The sequence below is a fragment of the Eschrichtius robustus genome, chromosome 19, assembly GCF_028021215.1.
Source record: "Eschrichtius robustus isolate mEscRob2 chromosome 19, mEscRob2.pri, whole genome shotgun sequence".
NCBI classification, from domain to species: Eukaryota; Metazoa; Chordata; class Mammalia; order Artiodactyla; family Eschrichtiidae; genus Eschrichtius; species Eschrichtius robustus.
Window position 1 is genome coordinate 50903743 of NC_090842.1, and position 20912 is coordinate 50924654.

Genomic DNA, 20912 nt, shown 5'->3' on the forward strand with positions numbered 1-20912 from the left:
TTCTTTTTTTGAGGCAGTATATCCAAAGAATATTTTTTAAAGGTCATGATAAAAATTACAACTAAAAGAAATGCAGGCTAACATGTCTCCTCCAATTCTCTGTGCTGTGCCAAAAATGTACATGATTAATCCCTTCAAAAGAAATCTAACCTAATCCTATTATGCCAAAGACGAGGTGTCCTTCATGAGTATCATGTCCGGGAACAAGCTGGTCTTCTCCACAAGTTTCAACTGGTTAATGTCTCATTCAGTTTATAACCAGTCATTGCCTTGGCAACTTATTCACTGCACTGTACTGAATGTTCCCCAAATTTAAACAGTGCTCTGGTTTAAGCTGTCAAGCACACACCATGTATTATCAGGCAACCTGGTCACTTTAGAAGATACAGATCTGTGACACTTGTAGAAGTGAAACCTTTAAGCTCATCAGCTAATTAGTGATCCCAAAGTAGAATAATGAGATGTGTGGAGATAAGGATTCAGTTATCTGGGTCATCTCTCATCTGGAGAGAAAATCCGATTCCACTGAGTAGGTACTAGATAACTGAGTAAGCAAGTTTCCTATCTATAACACTAAATCTTAATATGGTTGGTTAATTAAATCATGACAAATGACATTCCGTGGCAAGTGGAAGGTGCTTAAAAGAGATTCAGTGAGATGTCCCCAAGTTCAGTGGAACTATACCTGAATGTCTTTGTATTCCCCTGACCTAAAAACGTTTACCGTAATTTTCTGGAGAGCTTCTGTGTAGGAAAGAGAAATACGGAAGTTTTGCTCCACTGGCTTTTTGAAGTTGCCTAGGTTTTTCTATTGCATTCTGTGTCTTATACCTTCTCTGTCTTCAGGAATGAAGGTCCTAATTCTTTTATTAACATTCCTATCTGCCTGTAATGGTTTCTTCTTATTGCTTCTGTCTCTTCCAGTTACTTCAGTGTAGGGAAGAGGAGTGTCAGTCAGCAGTGGTTATGTCGTGGTGTGGTAACAAACAGCTCCAAAACCTCAGTGACTTCTCCATTCTATATATTCATTGTGGGTCAGCTAGGGGCTCAGCTCATCACCTCCACTCTAAAATGTGGGCTGACAGGGTGGCCACCATTTCAAACATTGCTGGTCATCAAGCCAGCAGGGAAAGGGCACTCTGGAGGGAACTGCCCTGGCAACTAAACGTTCCAGGATGGAAGCGGCAGCCCTCACTTCTGCACACAATTCATTAGCCAACACCAGTCAGAGGCCACACCTCTGAGCCAGGAAGAGGGCCAAGAAGTTCTGTCTAACCTTGTGCTGGAAGAGGTACATTGCAAAATAGCTGGTGAATATTAGAAAAGACAACCACAGGAAGTTCAGACAGAGATATACTTAACCTCTCACTTGTTTTAGAATTCCCTTATTTTCCCTAGATTATAGTTTCTCCACTTTGTTTTTGCACTCTGCTCTAGTAAAATAATTCTCTGATTCCTGTTCTGTCAACTTTCATATTCATGGACATTACAGTTAAGACAGTACTAAAGAAAAGCCTCTCTTCAGATAGTTATAAACAAGTATTGTTTGTGTCAGTAGCTCAAGAAGAAAAAAGAAATTTGCACATTGTTTGTTCTCACATTCTTCCTTTTATGTATTTCTGGTTTTCCTCAAATTTTTTTCCTTCCACCCTTCCATGCTAGTCTCCTGCTCAGTCTCTTTTATTGAAAAAAATCACTCAACCCTTTATTTTTCCTTCTTCTTAGCTATTTGGTCCAATTGGCAAAGAATTCTGTGGAATAGCAGAATTCTAAATTTGCTGGTTTCCCAACCCCCCAAATTCAGGTGAATTTGTATCCTGAGATATTTACTGTATCTCAGGAATTATTGACCTCTCTGAACAATGACAAGGTTTTGTTGGATCTTTCTCCCACTTGATAATTGAGAGTCCAGCCTGCTGCAAAGGTCTCTAAGTACATCTGGAAGTCCCCAAGAGATACAGGCATAACTCATTTTATTGTGCTTCATTTTTTCTTTTTAATGAGCTTTGCAGATATTGCATTTTTTGCAGATTGAAGGTTTGTGACAACCCTGCATCAAGCCAGTCTATCAGTGCCATTTTTTTCAACAGCATTTGCTGATTTCATGTCTCCGCATCCCATTTTGGTAGTTCTCAAAATACTTCGAAACTTTTCATTATGTTTGTTATAGTGACCTATGACCTTTGATGTTATTATTGCAAAAAGATTATGAATGTGAAGGCTCACATGATGGTTAGCATGTTTTAGCAATGAAGTATTTTTTAATTAAGGCATGTATGCTGTTTTTTAGACATAATGCTATTACACACTTAAGAGATTACAGTAGGGTGTAAACAAAACTTTTATATGCACTGGGCAACCAATTGAGGTCAAATTCATGTGACTCGCTTTATGGCAGTGGTCAGAGAACCAAATCCACAATCTCTCCCAGGTATGCCCGTATCTCAATGAACAAGTTCATTACTATGACTGGAATCTTCAGTTTTACTTCCTTCCTACTGTTCACAGCCCACCTGCTCAGTCTGGATCCAAGCACCCTGCTGTGTAGTTCCCAATACACCAAACCTGTCCAGCATTCCTGAAGCTGGGTGGAACGCTTAACTAACATTGCATTTTACTGTCAGCAGGGGGATGGAAACAGGACTGCTTATAAAGCTGGCATGTATGTCATAAAACAGATCCAAATGACCAACACCATGGTGCCCTCAGAGGACTGAGGTTGTGCTACCAGGTGAAGCAAGCTACCAAGTCTGGTGTTACAACTCTCAGGATGAGTTCTTTCCCTCAAAATCCTCAATCTCTCCAGCAAATAGATTTCCCAGGGCCAGCTCTGCCCCTCACCAGGCACACTTGAAGTCCAGCCATGAACCTAGGTAGCACCTCTACATTTTAGCCAAGAACACCACAAAAAAGTATAGCCCAACCAAAAGCTGTAACAAATTCAGAAGCATAGGGCTGTAAAGAATGTCCACGCCCACTGCTGAGAGCCAGTGAGGGAAAGGAAACTTAGCCCACAGCAGGTTTGGGCGACGTGGGGAGACTCCAAAGTGAGCACTCACTGACTTCTAGACCCAACGACCACTGAGAAGGCCACGCTTGGGCCGTGGGAGCCCGACAACCCGCGCCTTAACCCCACCCAGGAGCCGGGGATTGCAGTGGGCGGGCAGGGTATCCTCCTCGCGCCTGCCCAGCCCGGCGCCCCGGGATGCCCATGGGCGGGGCCTGAGCATCGCCCCGCCCCCTCCGCCCGCCACTCGGGTCACCTGATCTGCCCGCGGCTCACGTGATCCGTCCCCAGCGCCGCCATTTTGGAGCTCCGGATGAGGAGGGGAAAAGCTGGGGAAAAGAGGGAAAAGAGCAGGGAGAGAGGTGGGCGAGGACGAGGGCGAGGGCACGGCCGGGCTCCTGGCCGGCCAAAGGAGGCTCGGGGAAGCAGCAGCCGCCGCCCGACCGCAGGTACCGCGCCCCGGGGCCGCCCCTCCGCCCGCTGTTAGCGCCGCCGCCGGCCATGTGCGTCCTCCCCTCAGGCCTCTACCGGCTCCGGCTTCCTCAGCCGGCAGACACCCGCCCGATGCTGGCCACATGCCCCAAGTTCCGTGTCCCTTTTCAGTCCTCTGTGCCGCCCACAGCAAGGCTTGTGGAGACCCCGGGCTTGCCCTGCACCTGGGGGTGGGGGGGAACCTGCCGCTGCCCGCGTACTCTCACCAGCCGGGCCCGCAGGCAGGCCCGCCGGGTGTCGCTTCCCTCCCCTTTGCACGTGTGAAACCCCTTAGGCCTGTCGGGATGGAGCGAACAACGGTGTCCTCACCGCGTCTGTTGATTTCTTTTCTCAACCCGCATCTCCCAAGCCACTGCTTGGTGGAGGAAAAGCTAGTACATAGACGCCGTTCTGGTGTTCTGCACCTATTTCGAGCCTCCTCCATGAAGTGGTCTCCCCAGAGATCGCTGAGATCATTGGGAAAAGCTCCCACCGTGTAAGACCTGGGGGCATCCGTAGTGAATGGTTTGTGTGTGGAAGGCCTGGATGATTAATTAGGCAGAGGCCACCATCCCAGCCCGTAGGCGATCTTTTTAGTACTGCAGTGGGCTGTAATTTGCTGTCAGTCTGCATCTCTCCTATCCGGCAATTACTGGATTTATCAGTAATTGAATTTGTTCTTTGAGTTTGTACTTTCTTCAGTACTCTGCTCTGATTCAATGTATGGGTTGCATTACTGATTAAAAGAGAAAGCCTGGCTCTTCATTTCTTTACTTCACTAACTCGTTTAAAATTAATTTCAGGGGAAAGCCAAATACGTGCTTTCTGCCCTGGCAGTAAACTGTTTACTTAACCATAATCGATAAAGTTGCATTCTAGGTGAAATGAATACCATTCTTTGATCTTTTAGATTCATTCTAGGTAGTATAAGAAACAGTAGCAAAGAAATGTAGGACCAGCGCAGGAAAGTGCCTTAGAAGATATATAGGTCAGTACCCTGCGTTTTATCTTTCATGATGCCGTTCAGTTGTAGAACTGCTGGAAGTTTGCAGTCACCCTTTAGATTGTAGTTTTGGTTAAGATTAAAATGGCAATATACAATTTATAGTTTCTTATTTATTAGAAAGTGTTATCAGTAAAACCAATAGTATTTTGAGTTAATTAGATAAATTCTGAGCTAAAACATAAAATACACAATTATTGGAGAAGTTTCCAGTGCTATTTTTTCTAACTGGTGCAAAATCCTGGAATCTGCTTGTTAGGTAAATTATGTAAATTTGCGTCACGTAACGGGTTGCGTGAACATTTCCTCTGAATTTCTTTTTGACATGCAATATTGGGCAATTTTTCACTGCCGGAAAAAAAAAAAAATCATTACTTTGTTTCACCAAGAAAGGGAAATGTTTGATACTATGTACTTTCGTTCTTGGCCACAGCTGGATTTTGAAGATCGATCCAGGGGACTGTATTAATTTCAGGAATTGATTTGAAAGACACAGGCTCTGCCACTTAACAGCCATGTAACCTTGGGTAAGTCACTTAAACTGCACTGTTTCCTTATTTGTAGAATTGTGTAACACCCACCTAGCCTGTCCCAAAGACTTAATGAAGCTCAGACATACATGTTTGATACTGCCTAGCTGTAAGGGGCTGTTGCTCTTTTCAGTATTTATACTTAATGCATTTTTTTGTTCACACTGAGTATTAAGAGGAAAATTGGTGTATTGAGAAAGGATGGATTTAGAATCAGGCCTGGATTCCAATTCTTAAACTAGCTATTACTTTGCATCTGTGAACCTCAGATTCCTTATCTGCAAATAAAGAGGCCAGTATTACCAGGAATTTCATGAGTAATACACAGAATCTACACTGGCACTACTCTCTGGTCTGTGAGCACCTCAAGGGCAAGGGTTCCCTCTTACTTATTTTGGTAGTCTCCCGCACATTGCTTGGCACATTATAGGTGCTCAGTAAATGTTAAATCTGAATATTGGTTAACATTAGTTAGACCTTATGTCTTAATTGCAGCTGTCAAATTCAAATATTCTCTCAGGCTCGATGCCAGCTAAGAAATTTTATACTGTGAAATTCATATACTTTGATATTTACACTTGGTTTTTTCTTTGTGGGCAATTAATAATTAAGCTAAGGAGATTTTAATTCAAGTAAATTATAGCTGATGTTAGTAAGGTAAATCTATAAATAACGTGTAAGCAGTTTCAAGGTAGCTTTTTATAGGCAATTTATAGGACAGGAACATGAAAGTTCATCCAGCACAACTCTTGTTTTACATCTGCAGAATGTAAAATGCTCAGAAACAGTGACTTGCCTAAGGTCACACAGCTGAGGTTCCTCTAGGAGAGGGACCCATGAGCTATGTCCCCTGCCTTCTTTTGGCTGGAGCAAAATGGATATTTTATATTTTACAATTACGATAATGTGGAAGAACGAGGAATTGGCCATTACTTCTATAACACAATTTTTTTCTAATTGGAAAGAACAAATTCTTAGTCTGAAAGAAAAGATTGTTTATATAACAAACCGAACTGTCTTTGTATGTTCACAGAAAATTACAGCCTTTCTCTAGCTCCACCCAAGCCCCCATGAATTGTTCAACTTGATTTTACGTATGATAACCATACGGCCATAACTGAAAGGAACTAATTAGATGTACAAATAAACCAAATAGCAAATTGTAAGGAAATAAAGACAACTGAAATAATTTGGCTTTATTTTTGGGAAAGACATTAATTATTAGCTTTTGCCTATGGGATTCCGTTGTTTAGGGAAGACTTGAGACTCAGTGGAGAAGGTTGTAGAACTTTTCTGGCTTGGGATACAACTTTTATTTATTTATTTATTTATTCATTTATTTATTTATAACAATTTGATATATTTGGTCGAATGTTATGTCTAAAGATTCCAAATGAGAAAACCTGTGTTTTGTTGATGTCTATAGTCTTTCCTCATCCTAGTAAACCTTATTGTTCAGCCATATTGATCTTTTCACTAATCCCTAGATAGCATGCTTATTCTCGCTTCTGAAAATCTAATGTTATGGCTGCTTTCTTGTCAACAAATTTCCAAGAAAGCAAAATGGCACACTCAAATTAGGATAATTCAAGGAGGATGTATTTACAAAGATACTTATAAAGTTGTAGGATTTGTATAGGCAAACCACAGGAATAATTCTGTCATCCGGAGCTCGCAGCATCAGGAGAAGGGAGAGTCCTGTAGAATAGCCTGCCTGGAGAGAATGGCCTTTTGTTGAGGAACACAGCCACTTCAAGGTGACCTAGAGGGTGGGAACCAGGGAAATGAATGTCTTGATCTCCCTTTGCTGCCTTCTTCTGATCTCCTCTCATGGCTCCCCATTGGCATAACTCAACCAGAGGGCGTGGGAGCCTAATGATGTAATCCCTCCTGGGATAGAGAGCAGAGTGGAAAAGAGGAGACAGTCCAGAGGGGCAAATGGGTAACGTCCAGCATGCTCTTCTTTTGGAATACAGTGTACATCTTACCTCTTCAAGAAGCGTTTTCTTCCCTTCCTAGACCAAAATGAGCTCTTCAGTCTCTGTTAGGATTTGGTCATTGGGTGTTGCCTTCTGACTATTTCATCTTGTATACTGCTGGGTTATTTTAAAGCTGTTAATTCTTTTTAACTTCTAAATATGTTAGTCTTATCCACTTAACTCAGTTTTAAACTCTGTGAGTACTATAAATTTAAAATTTTCTCCATTCTTCTTGGTACTTGGCTTGGTGGCTTGTACATAATGTTGTTTTGTTTTTGTTTTTTTTTTAATTAATGTACTTTTATCTTTTTTTTTTTTAATTTTATTTATTTATTTATTTATTTATTTATGGCTGTGTTGGGTCTTCGTTTCTGTGTGAGGGCTTTCTCTAGTTGCGGCAAGTGGGGGCCACTCTTCATCGCGGTGCGCAGGCCTCTCGCTATCGTGGCCTCTCCCGTTGCGGAGCACAGGCTCCAGACGCGCAGGCTCAGCAATTGTGGCTCACGGGCTTAGTCGCTCCGCGGCATGTGGGATCTTCCCAGACCAGGGCTGGAACCCGTGTCCCCTGCATTGGCAGGCAGACTCTCAACCACTGCGCCACCAGGGAGGCCCCTGTTTTTTTTTTTTATAAATTTATTTATTTGTTTGTTTATTTTTGGCTGCGTTGGTTCTTCGTTGATGCACGGGGGCATTCTCTAGTTGCGGCGAGCGGGGGCTACTCTTCATTGTGGTGCACAGACTTCTCATTGCGGTGGCTTCTCTTGTTGCGGAGCACGGGCTCTAGACACGCAGGCTTCAGTAGTTGTGGCACGCAGACTCAGCAGTTGTGGCTCACAGGCTCAGTAGCTGTGGTGCACGGGCTTAGTTGCTCCGCGGCATGTGGGATCTTCCCGGACCAGGGATCGAACCCGTGTCCCCTGCATTAGCAGGCAGATTCTTAACCACTGTGCCACCAGGGAAGTCCTTTAACTTTTTATTTTTAAAAATTTTAAACATTTACACAAGTAGAAAGAATAATATAATGAACTCCTAGATACTCATGATTCCAGCTAGAAAATTTGCCGTTCTTACTTTATATCCTCAACCTCTTCACTCGCCCCCACTCCCCGTTGGTATTTTTTTTTTTTTTTTTTAGGTTTCATTCAGCTTGATCTCTTCTTGGAGGTCATGGATAGTATGCGGATTATCATAATCCAGGTTGTCGGCAATCTTGAGCCACTAGGATTGAATCTGTACTCCTTATTTTTATCTCTTTTATTATTCAAATTTTACTTCACAACATGTAATCCCATATGTATTCAGCACACACGCACACGCACATTGGTGGCCTAAGTGAAATTTTGGTGAAAATTTTGAGTTGGCCAATATTCAACTTAACTTCCTCTCTGTGTATACTTTATTATGAGCTGTTTATCTAACCTTTTTTAACAAAGCCTTTTGTTTTAATGAGACTTGTGCATCGACTTTGCCATGTGGACCCCAAATGGTTTTTCAGGTGTTTCTTGATGTATTTTATGTTGTCATATCTGTTTTATAGGTGCCATTTCTGTACTTATCCCCAAATGTATGCAGCCTCTAAAATGAGATACTTACATAAATGTTCAGGGAAAATTGGAGCATCTGCTGCAAATTTTCATTAGCTCTTAATGCCTGAGCAGACACAGCTTTAAAATCTGAATGTTTTGTCAGATTCTTTTGTATTAGTCTTTTTCTTGAGATAAGATGAACTCCTCCTCTTCTTCATTTTGCTTTCTTTTTAAGGTACACACTGAAATATCCACAGGGAGCAACTTTGCACTGCTCTGTCTCCCTCCTATTATGTCATTAAATAGAAGAAGGATAATGAGTCACCTTTGTAACCCTGTGGGTGTGCAAAGTCTGTTGAGCAAATATTCACTGGTTAACCTCCAGATTATCAGTCAACCTACATGGATGTCACATTTCATGGGAAGGAGACCTTCCATCTATAGTAGTGCACCAAATCTTATGTAAGAAATTAAATGTTCAGGGATTCCTATTAGCTATTATTTAAGACATTTGCATTTAACAATTGAATTGAAAGAAATAAAGCCTTAAGTGAATGACCCTAGAGGGAAATCAGTAATCACATGAAGAGCCAAAGCTTCCCTTGGCCTAAAAATGTGGAATTCTCGGGCAATAAGGTGACTTATGAAGTCACAAAGGGTTTTTCTAAAGAAACAAATTGATTCCCCCACCAGTCCCTTCTTTAGTGACTTAAGGTTGAGTGTAGAGATTTAAAAACATTTCTGTTCTTTCTACTTGAGAAAGATGTAAAGGAGCTAGTCTTTTGAGAGGTAATGCCCTCAGGTTGTTTAGGGGAGACAGTGGCTAAAGGGCCACTGGCCTTGGGGAGCTGGCATAGCTGTCATTGTTGTAATGGCTGTGGCATGCATTCCCTGCTGGGAGTGCAGCTAGAAGTGGAAGAGAAAAAAGCTGATCGCACAGAGCAGAGTATCAGGACAGAGGGAGGAAGTAGTACTGAAGAAGCTGAGAGTAAAATGTTTACCTTTTTGCATGACATGGATCTGGGTATAGAAAGTTAGTGTGCCACAAAGAGTAGAAAATGAGAGGAAAAGCCATAACTGCTGTCAGTTGATGTGGGAGAACTGGGCCTGCAGCTGGTCAGAGCACTGGTGAGGTCTTGTGGGAGTTTAGGTATGATCTTGGCAGTGGCTAAAGGGCCCCTATGTGTTGATTCAGCCATTCGAGGGAAGAGGAGCCATGATTCACCTCCTGAAAAGAATTCAGAGCCTGTGACTGAGGTTTAAGAATAGTATGATCTTTAGTCTATAGCTAGTGCCACTAGAAATTTTGCTGGCATTTATTGAATGTTGTGAGTAAGATTCCAGAATGCACCTAAAATGTGGAAAAACAAAACTTGTTGCTGGAAAAAAGCCTAAACTTAAAAATGTGATCCAAGTCAACAAATTAATCTCACTTTAAGCCAAAGGAAATGTTTGAAATGCAAGTACTGCCAGGAAATAGAGTATTCAAGATTTAGGCTGAAAGATAAGCATTTTATGTTAATGACTTCCTCGGCCATAACACATTACTAGAACCTACAGATAACCTGTAGGAAATGACTTTTTTAAGGCCTCTGTGCTTTTTTTAGACCTAAAACACGACTAGAATATCAATTTTTTCCTTCTCCGATGCCCCTTTCCCTTTCAGAAAAAAAAAACGTATGTGTGTATGAGTAATAGTTGACCGCTAATATGACCTCTAGCAAAAACCACAGCATAGTTTGTGGTTTATCTTCAGGAAAATAAATCAAAGGAAGTAAAAGAAGGAACTGGATCATTGCTTTTATTTAGTTTCATTTGCATGATACTTCTCAAAATACTCTGTGCCCTTTACAATAGGTTACATGCCCATATTTTCACAATTCCAAAGATCTAGGGAGAAAAAATAAAAACAAAAACAAAAACATGCTTTTAGTAATAAAACCACAATTATATTTGGTGTAAGAAGTTGTCTCCCAAGAATTGTATCAATCATGTGTTGACTTTACAGACTAGTATTTCATAATAACTTGAGGTGGTTCCACATGCCCTGGGAATGGCTGTATTCCTTTGATAATGGAATAGCAGTCTTTTTTTTTTTTTTTCTGGCATTGTGCAAAAGAGAAGGAGTACTGATTAGGTCCAGCTAGATGTCTAGGGGAAAGAAAGTGAAGAAAAAAGGAGATGTAGATTGTTAAAGTCATTTCCAAAGAAAGAAATGAAGGGTGGAAACATCTCAATCATCAGTCTTGATAGGGGACAGCATTCCAAAGAAAAATTCTAAGCAATTTAAGTCTCTGTTGAGGATAGCCAGGTATATTGATATGGAACTCCCAGGTTAGAAAATACTTAGATTAGCTTAAATCTAAGAGTAGTTTAGATTTCCTGAATTATATGCCTGTAATGATCCTGTAACCTGGTGATTCTTTCTGTCATATAGTCTCCTTTTTAGATATGGAAGAAAGCAGCAGTGTCGCCATGTTGGTGCCAGAGATCGGGAAACAGGAAGCTATGTTGACTGCCAAAACTGTCATCAGTTCATCACTGGAAATTGATGAAAAAAGAAAAACTAAAACAGATCCATTAATCCATGTTATTCAGAAGTTAAGCAAGATAGTGGAACATGAAAAGTCACAAAAATGTCTTTTAATTGGCAAAAAACGGTCACGTTCAAGTGCTGCAACACACTCTCTTGAAAGTCAAGAATCTTGTGAGATTCCAGCTAAAGTAACCCAGTCACCTGCTGCTGATAATAGAAGGGCTGAGATGTCACAAATACATTCTACCCCTGACTCTCTTGCCCAGAACGATGGGAAGGCTATGTCTTACCAGTGTAGCCTTTGTAAGTTTCTGTCATCATCTTTTTCTGTGTTAAAAGATCATATCAAGCAACACGGTCAGCAGAATGAAGTGATATTAATGTGCGCAGAGTGCCATATTACATCTAAAAGCCAAGAGGAACTTGAAGCTCATGTGGTAAATGACCACGAAAACGATGCCAACAGTCACACTCAATCCAACAACAAAGCCCAACAGTGCGTAAGCCCCACCAACTCTTTGTGTCAGGGAACCTCAGGAAGAAATAATGAAACCATTCCTGACATCCCAGTAAGTGTGGACAGCCCACAGACTCATACCATCCAAACGGCGTCTGTGGCAGAAATGGGTAGGAGGAAGTGGTATGCCTACGAACAGTATGGCATGTATCGATGCTTGTTTTGTAGTTACACTTGTGGCCAGCAGAGAATGTTGAAAACACATGCTTGGAAACATGCTGGGGAGGTTGATTGCTCCTATCCAATATTTGAAAATGAAAATGAACCCCTAGGCTTGCTGGATTCTTCAGTGGCCGCTGCACCTGGTGGGGTCCACGCAGTAGTCATTGCAATTGGAGACAATGAACTGAGTATCCATAACGGGCCATCAGTACAAGTGCAGATTTGCAGCTCAGAACCATTATCATCTTCGTCTCCTTTAGAACAGAGTGTGGAAGGGGGCGTTCATCTAAGTCAGTCAGTTACCCTCGACCCTAATGAGGAAGAAATGCTGGAGGTGATTTCGGATGCAGAGGAGAACGTGGTTGCTGATAGCCTACTTTCATCAGCACAGAAAATCATTAGCAGTAGCCCAAATAAAAAAGGTCATGTTAATGTGATAGTGGAGCGTCTGCCAAGTGCTGAAGAGACTCTTTCGCAGAAACATTTCCTCATGAATGCTGAAATTGAAGAGGGGAAAAACCTGAGCCAGACAGAAGCCAAGATTGGATGTGAAGGAAGAGATGAAGTCTATCATGCTGATAAATGTACTGTCGATATTGGGGGGCTGATCATAGGCTGGAGCAATACAGAGAAGAAAGACAGCGAGTTAATAAATAAAGGACTGGCTACTGATGAGAATGCCCCACCAGGCCGAAGAAGGACAAATTCTGAGTCTCTCAGACTACACTCATTAGCTGCAGAAGCCCTGGTCACCATGCCTATAAGAGCTGCAGAGCTAACACGAGCCAACCTTGGGCACTATGGGAATATAAAGCTTTTAGATCCAGACACTGGACAAAGGCAAGTAGATGGTACGTTGGCAGCATATTCTAAAATGATGTCACCACTTAAAAACTCTTCAGAGGGATTGACTAGTTTCAACCAAAGCAACTCTACCTTAGTAGCACTCCCAGAGGGTAGGCAGGAATTGTCAGACGGGCAAGTTAAGACAGGCATCAGCATGTCCTTACTCACCGTGATTGAAAAATTAAGGGAAAGGACAGACCAAAACGCTTCCGATGATGACATTTTGAAAGAGTTGCAGGATAATGCCCAGTGCCAACCCAACAGTGATACAAGTTTGTCAGGAAGCAACGTCGTGGAGTACATCCCAAACGCTGACCGGCCCTACCGCTGCCGCCTGTGTCACTACACCAGCGGAAACAAGGGCTACATCAAGCAGCACTTGCGAGTCCATCGACAGAGACAGCCCTATCAGTGTCCTATCTGTGAGCACATAGCTGACAACAGCAAAGACCTGGAGAGCCACATGATCAACCACTGTAAAACAAGAATATACCAGTGCAAGCAGTGTGAAGAATCCTTCCATTATAAGGTAAGCATTGGTTCATGAAATCATTCGGAGAACCTTAGAATTTTAGAGCATGGAGGGAGCTTTGTAGATACAGTCCACCCACCTCATTTTATAGGTAAGGAAACTGAGCCCCAGAAAAGTTTGGTAATCTGCCCATGGGATCCCAACTAATTAGTATTAAAGTTGGGACTGAAATCTGGGTCGTCTGGTGTAGGACTTTTTCCCCCTGCCTGCCACCTCCTTAACAGGCCCTGTGTTTATTGGTTTAGTGTTTCCATGTGTATATCTTTTTTTAAAGTGTGTTGATTTTAAAGTGCAAGGGAATTACAAGGGGATGTACAGTGGAGGGACATTGTACACACATTTGACTTACACAAATTTAACCCTATGTCATTGATGCAAAAAAATACCTATTTTTCATCTTACGTGGCCCCAAAATGCAAGTCATTCACTTCAGCTGCTACACAACCAACCAACAGTGATTTATATCCTTGCACAAGCAAAAATGGACTATGGGACTTAATGAAAGACAGCACAGTGGAAATAGAGCCATGTATGTTATATTTTATGGGAAGTTTACAGTATTTTCAAGGATTACTTTGACCGTGATTTTCATTTTAAGTGCTACCTAAAACCAACAACCAGTATGAAAATACTGTTTTTGTAAAGGCAACTTGTGTTCATTGAATCATTGGTTTAGAACTTTTCTTCAATATGCCAGTTGACTGTTTGGGGCGGGGGGTGGGGGGGGAAGTGTATTGTAAAGGGCTAACTGGGATGTCGACTTTTTTCTCAGATTAGCCAGAATTGGGGTCCAGCTGGTAGTAAACAGGTAAGCAGGAATTAAAAAGCCTTTGAGTCTGAGATTCACTGCCTCTTGGATTGCTCTCATGAAATTCTGAAATGGCCTCTGGCCACTGGACAAGTAGCCATCCAAATGGGCTGCAAAGGCAAGTTCCAGGAGCTTCTTTTGCTGCTGCACTCTTGATTCATGGGTGTGGGCGTAAGGAGGAAGATGTCCTTGGAGTCTCAGTTCCAGCTAAGTCTCTTTTACAAATTTAGTGGATATTTAAAGGCAGAAATCAGCTGAAGCGCAGAAGTTAACTGATTGGATTTGTTTTTGTGCAAGTGCTGAGTTATCCTGAACACTCTGCCCTTCCCTCTGGGCTCGCCAGTGTCTCAGGAAGCACACACATGCCATGCATGAGCACTCCCTCGGACAGTGGTGGCTTCCTTTCAGAGAATGTGAAAAGAGAAACTGCCTTTTTGATAAGATTGTGTTTTCCCTAGTGTATTTCTTTCCACAAGCTGTCAGATGTTTCAAGTAATCTTTTAACACGTTTGATTTTTAAATATTGGTAGTAGTGTGTTCTAGGTACTAGGCCACGAAAGCAGTTAACTCCTACAGCCTCCTAGTAACTGTATAAGTATGTTTATTGAAAATTACATATTAATTTCTCTCAATTTTTTAGAGTCAACTGAGGAACCATGAGAGAGAGCAACACAGTCTTCCAGATACCTTGTCAATAGCAACTTCTAATGAGTCAAGAATTTCCAGTGATAAAACTGATGGAAAATGTGTTCAGGAAGGTATCTGCATTTTTTTGTATAGATGATATCGACTAGCATATGAAGTAAAAAATGCCCTTCGTTGTCATGTGGGTTATTTTCAGGACTAAAGCTCCATCTATTTGCCTCTATTTTTAAACTGTGTGCGTGAATCTTATCTCTGAGTACTAAATGAAGTACTATATTAGTAAGTACTCAGCCTCAACTGTATAGGTAGATATACTCTGCAATGTGTGCTGTCCTGTAAGAGCCAAAGTACAGCAGAAACCCTGAGATGACATGCCAGCAAGCCAGGGAGGCTGCAGCACAGAAAGAAAGCCTCCTTTCCTCTCTCAGTACCAGTTGACCCACTGAGAATGTAGCTTTTGCAGATGGTAGACCCCCACCTCAATCTTTAACTGAGGCTTCCTGCTGTGATCTTATTCTTATCCAAGTGTAACTACCAGATTTCATCTGCATTATTTAAAAACACAACACAGGCTGTTTTTATGTACTGGTTAGGTATCAGTCGGCCGAGTTTCTGCTAATAGGAATATTAGAATCAAAAGATTTAATTAGAGTTCCATGAAAAGGCGGATGCCACATCCGGAGAATTAAAGTGTAATAAGCTGTGCTTCCTTGCATCAGCTCACTTAAACTGATATACTTTAAATGTCTCAAGTGTAGTACATAGTGTTTATGGGAAGTAAAACATACTGGGGTGACTTTCCTTTTTAGATTTCCTAAGAATTAAAGTTAGGAACAACTGCAGAGTAAAATGTTTTACCATAAATGTTTCATTAAATTATACCCCAGAAAGCAAAACTGATTCTAGAATGTTTCTGAAAGAACTGATTTTGATACCGCTGTAGCACCAAAATTCCCTTGTCAAACAGATGTCATCCCTGTAAAACTATCCAAAGCAAAAGGAGTTTATGACATAGCATCTGTTCCTGCCATAGATGGCTGAGCTAAAACTGTTTTGTTTCCTTTTTACAAAATAGCCCTAAATGCCTCCTTTTATTTTAATTCATTATGTTTCCATATCCCCTTTAAAGGAGACATTAAAACATTTGATATCTTTGGGCCATAAATCTCTAATGAAGGAATAAAGTAAGTACTACTCACTCAGTGGCACCACCTGTGGTTACTACCAGCGGTAGAATGTGTCTTTTCTAGCACCATCTCTAAAAACAATAATTTAAAACTGGCCAAATGGGTTAACAAATTAAAACGCACAATTTGAATTAAAAAGATTGAAATGTCAGCTCAAAATTAAAATAACCAATTTGAGCTTCGTGGCATTAGCGTCTATCCACCACATTCCATTTTGCAGCCTCCTTTCTTTGTGGCTCATGCTCTGTTTCTTAGGGCTACACGTATGGATTTTAAATTGCTTGCCATGCCTCTCCTCCCCACCCTCAAACCCCCACTTGGCTCTATTTGCTGTTCGCTATCGTGGTAGTGTAACAACTCAGATGGCTGATAACCTCCTGTGTACTTACATCTATACTGATACTTTATTGATTTGGTATTAGATCTTTCAAAATCTTGTTTTCAGGCCGAAGAACAAGTTTTTAGCTCACAAAGAAGATAAAAATAATTCATGTTTATCAAAACTTTTTTAACCCTTTAATAAACTAATTAAACAAGAGGGGAGATGCATGCTTCTGTGGCTCCCAGTCTGCGTCCATCACAATAGCACAGATAACTTGCGGCATGTTTTTGACTCAGAGATCCAATGTAATGGTACCTCAGACATTTGTTCTGCCAGAAGGCGTGGAGTGCCCATCTTGAGCTGGATACTGTGCTAGGTGCTTGGAGTGCAGTGGACGTGTCACTGCCTTCTAGGTACCCAGCCCAGTGAGGAACACAAAACTGTACTGACAGGTATGTCAGCAAACACCACAGGTGCTCTGAGAGCTCTGGGCAAAGCACTTTCATATGATGCTTCTTCATGAAATTTAATTAAATTGTTCTTTATTGTAAATCTATAATTTGCCAAGCCCTGGGGATTCTGTGTAAGCAAAACAGGCAGATCCCTACCCTCAGGGAGTCTCCAGCTAGTGATGGGTCGGACTTGACACAGACATGCAGGTAACATACAGACTGCAGTGAAGGAGGAGTACAGCATGCTCCTGGGCTTACCAAACCATGCTGGGAGGTTCCAGTATTTCCATTTTGTAGATGAATAAACTGAGTCCTCAAGAGGTGAAATAATTTGCCCATGATCACATTGGTACTAAGTGGCAGAGCAGAGACTAAGCCCAAGTTTTTGAAATTTAAATCCAATATTCTTTCCATTGGAAACAGTTGCTTGAAGTAGCACAGGCTCGCATTCTGTGCTATATTAAGTTTTTCCATCTGTCATTTGTATTAGTTGTCATTGATCTGTACTATTCCTCACACAAAACCATTATCCAATATTTCACACTTCATTTTTTCAGAGTTTTTTTTTTTTTTTAACTGTATCTGGAGCAGTGCCGCTTATAATCAAGTCCAAGTTTTTAACCTACCAATTAAGAGTGATACTTAGATTATAATTATGATTAGTGTGTGTATTAATGTTACAGATTTATACCAGGAAATCAGGACATTTTGTTCTGCCTGGCAAAAGTAGTTATTAGCAAAAGAAATTTTCAATTTTAGAAAGCTTAAATTTAACCTAAGGATTTTCTTTGTTTTGTTAAAATTTCCATGTGGGTTTTCTTTTGTATCACCAATTTTACTTTTATGCAGTGTGTGCTAGTGTTCTACCTAAGCTTTCTTCCTGTCGTGCCTTGTTCTTCAGCTTCTATGCTTGCTTTGTTTCTGAATATAAAGCAGTCAGGCTATGAATAGGCTGTGGACTTTGTGCTGACAGAAGCGTAAATAAATCACTGAGTATCTTCAGGAACAGTTTCCTATGATCAACTCATTCTGCTTGTATTGCCTCAAGCTTACCCTGATTTGAATTCCCCAGCCCTGTTGTTGCAGCGTGAGTTTAGTGACAAGGCCTGTTCCCATGGATCCATGTTTCCTGGATTTCGGAGAGCTGCATATTCATGTTAGTCCTTGTAACCTGTCAGTTTACTAGGTATAATTATACTACATTATATAGCACTTAATACTTTGCCATTGCTTTCCCTTCTGTTGTTGCTTTGATAGCTGACAGTTATAAACAAAGGAAACCTACAGAGTGAAAAAGCTTTGGGCTTTTTATATTGAGTTTGTTAGATATGCTTTGTAGCCATACTTTATAATGTTGTATTATAGTATTAAATTACAGCTTGTTGACAAATCAATGTTTCCTTAAGACAATATATCCAATATTGATTAGACTAACACCTTTCAAATTAACTGTGTATCTCTGGTTAATTCACCTGCTACACAATCAGCAGGGCAGCTGGCATCAGGTTCATTATATTTTAGAATTTTGTACAAGGTTATGTAGAAGCTAACCCAATGTATCTATGTTTACAGATCAGATGATATTCACTTTATATTCACTGATAGTGCAGATGTAGGAGAACCTGTAAAGCTACATTCAAACTTGTTAACTTTATTAAACAGTGAGAAAGCCTTCATTGAAATGTTAGTACTGTGTGGTATAAATATTGTTTACAGTGGAATGTAAATGCTGTCATTTTAATCTAATCAAAGCACGTCACTAAAACTGTGAAATACTTTGTCCAGGGAATAAGTCTTCGGTCCAGAAACAGTATAGATGTGATGTATGTGATTATACAAGTACAACGTACGTTGGTGTCAGAAACCACAGACGAATCCATAACTCTGATAAGCCTTATAGGTAAGTGTGATGATCCTAGAGTTTTAATACTTGTGTTACAATACTCTATAGTAAAGAAAAAAGTAGAAGTAATTAAAAATTCATAGCAGTTGTTTAAACATAAGTTAAGCACGAAGAAACTTTCACTTCCTGGTTTCATGAGTATTGCTTACTTTGTTAAAGAATGTGAATTTTAAGCTTGAGTCTTAGGATGATAGGCTTATTTTTGACTAGATTTTGTCTAGTTGCAATATAAGAAGATGTCTATATCCGTCAGTTTCATGTGGGTATAAACTACCATAGTAATTTTCAGTGCTTAGAGTACATTTCAATAATTTGGCAGTTAAGTACTCAATATTCCAGCAAAAGATTCTTAAAACTTAAAAGCAATAAAATTCCCTATGAAAGATTCTGTTTTTGAAAATAAATCTATCATGTGTAGAGGAAGGTCATTTAATTTAATTTTGTTACTTGATTTTTTACAAAAGCCAGTTCTAATATGTATTCAGAAAATATAGGCATTCTCAGTTGATCAAGATAGGCTGATAAATAGAAATAATTACTTCTTAAATAAACTTTGCCCCTTGAGAATAAACTGCTTGTTGTTTAAGTATAGTAAAGATGCAGATATTTTTGCATAGTTTGTCCAGCTGTCACAGAGCAATTTGTTCTACTTGCAGCTGTGAGGGAACATCAAGCTTCCACTCAGAGTTAAGCCAGTCACCATGACCAATAGTGAGTGCTAGGCAGTGGCATGAGCTCTTTTAACCCCTTAACAAAACTTGATTCGTGTTTTAACACTCTCCCCAGGTTTTATAGGTGTGACACAGGTCACTGTGGGAAAGTTACTGTATTAATATCTAAATGAAAACCTGACAGACTATGCCTTAAAATGCCATTGTTTGATCGCATAGTGTGGCTCTCTCTATATATATATGTATATGGTTTTAAATATTTAATACACACTTAATTCGCTAACCAGCAAACTTATTTATAATCACTTTGCAGGCAGTGTATCTCTTTGCAAAAAGTTTTGTAGCTCCATGGAAGGTGTTTGATGTTGTGTCATTGTCTCTATTTTTATCTCAAATATTTTTAAAACTGGGATTGCTAAGAAAGATTTTTTCCCCTGAGTATAATTAAGGCCATTAACCATTATTAACAATAGCTCAGTGCCATACACTGTAGATGAAGAGTGCTAGGTAGTATTTAACATGTATCATTTATCATTTACACTAGACAATATTTAGGAGAGCATGATGGAAATGGAGGACACTAGTTCATCTGATATGAGGAGAAAGCCTTATCTTTATATTTCAGGTGTCTGTTCTTAAATTTAATGACATACCATGTAATCCAGGCAAGAATAAGATAACATTCTCTGGGTCTAGAACTAGACTGTTCGTTGAAATTCACTGAGAAATATTTATTGAGCAAATATTATGTTCCAGGGGCTGTGTTAGACTCTTAGACTGTAGTCCCAATAAAAAGGTATCATCCCATCCTGACGGTGGCCCAGATTTCACAGAGGACAAAAAGAAAAAAGAAAAAAGGTATCATCCCTGCCATCTTGAAGCTTTAGACAATAAACAAGTAAACTCTCAAATATACAATTATGATAAATTTATGAAAGAGGTTAATGATTGATTCTGGTTCTGTAGAAGAGAGTTTCACATCTACCTGAATAGATTAGTCTTAAGCTAAAAGACTCATTTTGATAGCTTTTGCTATTTTAGGGATTATGTTTTCTCATGTTCTTAAAATATTCACACTCATAGGATTGGTTGCAAGTTGTCCTAGGGGCTTCCTTCCAGTGGGCAACATCCTGTGAGAATCTTCTTCCTGTTACATCAGAGAAGTCTCAGTATGTTATTTTCCAGATTTGTTCACACTGTCTCACTGGGTTTGGCCTGAGTGCCTTAGAAAAAATGTTGTCATACCAACCCGTCCATGTAATTATTACCTTTCACGTAAGACTTATTTTCCAACCTTCGAATCTTGTGACTCTTCTTTTAACCTTCTTTAAATACTTTAAATACTTATACTTCTTTGTCTTCGTGGGATTTGCAGTCTACACAGCATTATGGATTAACATGTTCTATTCCAGTATGTTTCTGGGACTTTCTCTTCATTGTCACATACTGTTTGCCTTAATCTTAGTTAGCTAGGATGCACAGCGTTCTTGATATCTAATTTAATCACAGTAGTTTTTCTGGCTTATTTCATTTGTGCTTCACTCAGTTCTGCTGCCTAGTACACTTATGGTCAGAGTTGAGACTTGTTTTCTCAGGGTGCCTACCCTGTGCATTTCTGATTCCCTACTTTCTGTAAAGAAACGTGCTCACAAGTAGCAGTGATAAATTTCTTATAGAGTGAGAGTGCTTCGCTACACCACGTGTAGTCTTTGCATGAGGGCAGAACAGGTTGATTGTGTGTGTTTAACGTGCCTGTTATGTAATAGACTTTCTGCAGTATTGATAACTATTCTTTTCTCTTGCCTTTGCTTTTAT

The 20912-nt window shown here is 40.3% G+C and overlaps 1 protein-coding gene across 6 annotated transcripts in view; it reads left to right on the plus strand.

Moving 5' to 3' along the window:
• Window positions 1-3330: 3330 nt before the first annotated feature.
• ZNF507 (zinc finger protein 507) overlaps window positions 3331-20912 on the plus strand; it is a 47098-nt gene continuing 29516 nt past the window's right edge. For 2 of the 6 annotated variants that reach the window (XM_068528568.1, XM_068528563.1), the window contains exons 1-6: window positions 3331-3456; window positions 4915-5008; window positions 10954-13106; window positions 14558-14675; window positions 18309-18423; window positions 19854-19955. In XM_068528568.1, coding sequence (XP_068384669.1) covers window positions 10968-13106; window positions 14558-14675; window positions 18309-18423; window positions 19854-19955 — 2474 coding nt within the window. In that variant the 5' untranslated portion in view covers window positions 3331-3456; window positions 4915-5008; window positions 10954-10967. The remainder of the gene's footprint in view (window positions 3457-4914; window positions 5009-10953; window positions 13107-14557; window positions 14676-18308; window positions 18424-19853; window positions 19956-20912) is intronic. The other 4 variants (XM_068528564.1, XM_068528567.1, XM_068528565.1 and 1 more) reach the window with 4 other exon arrangements.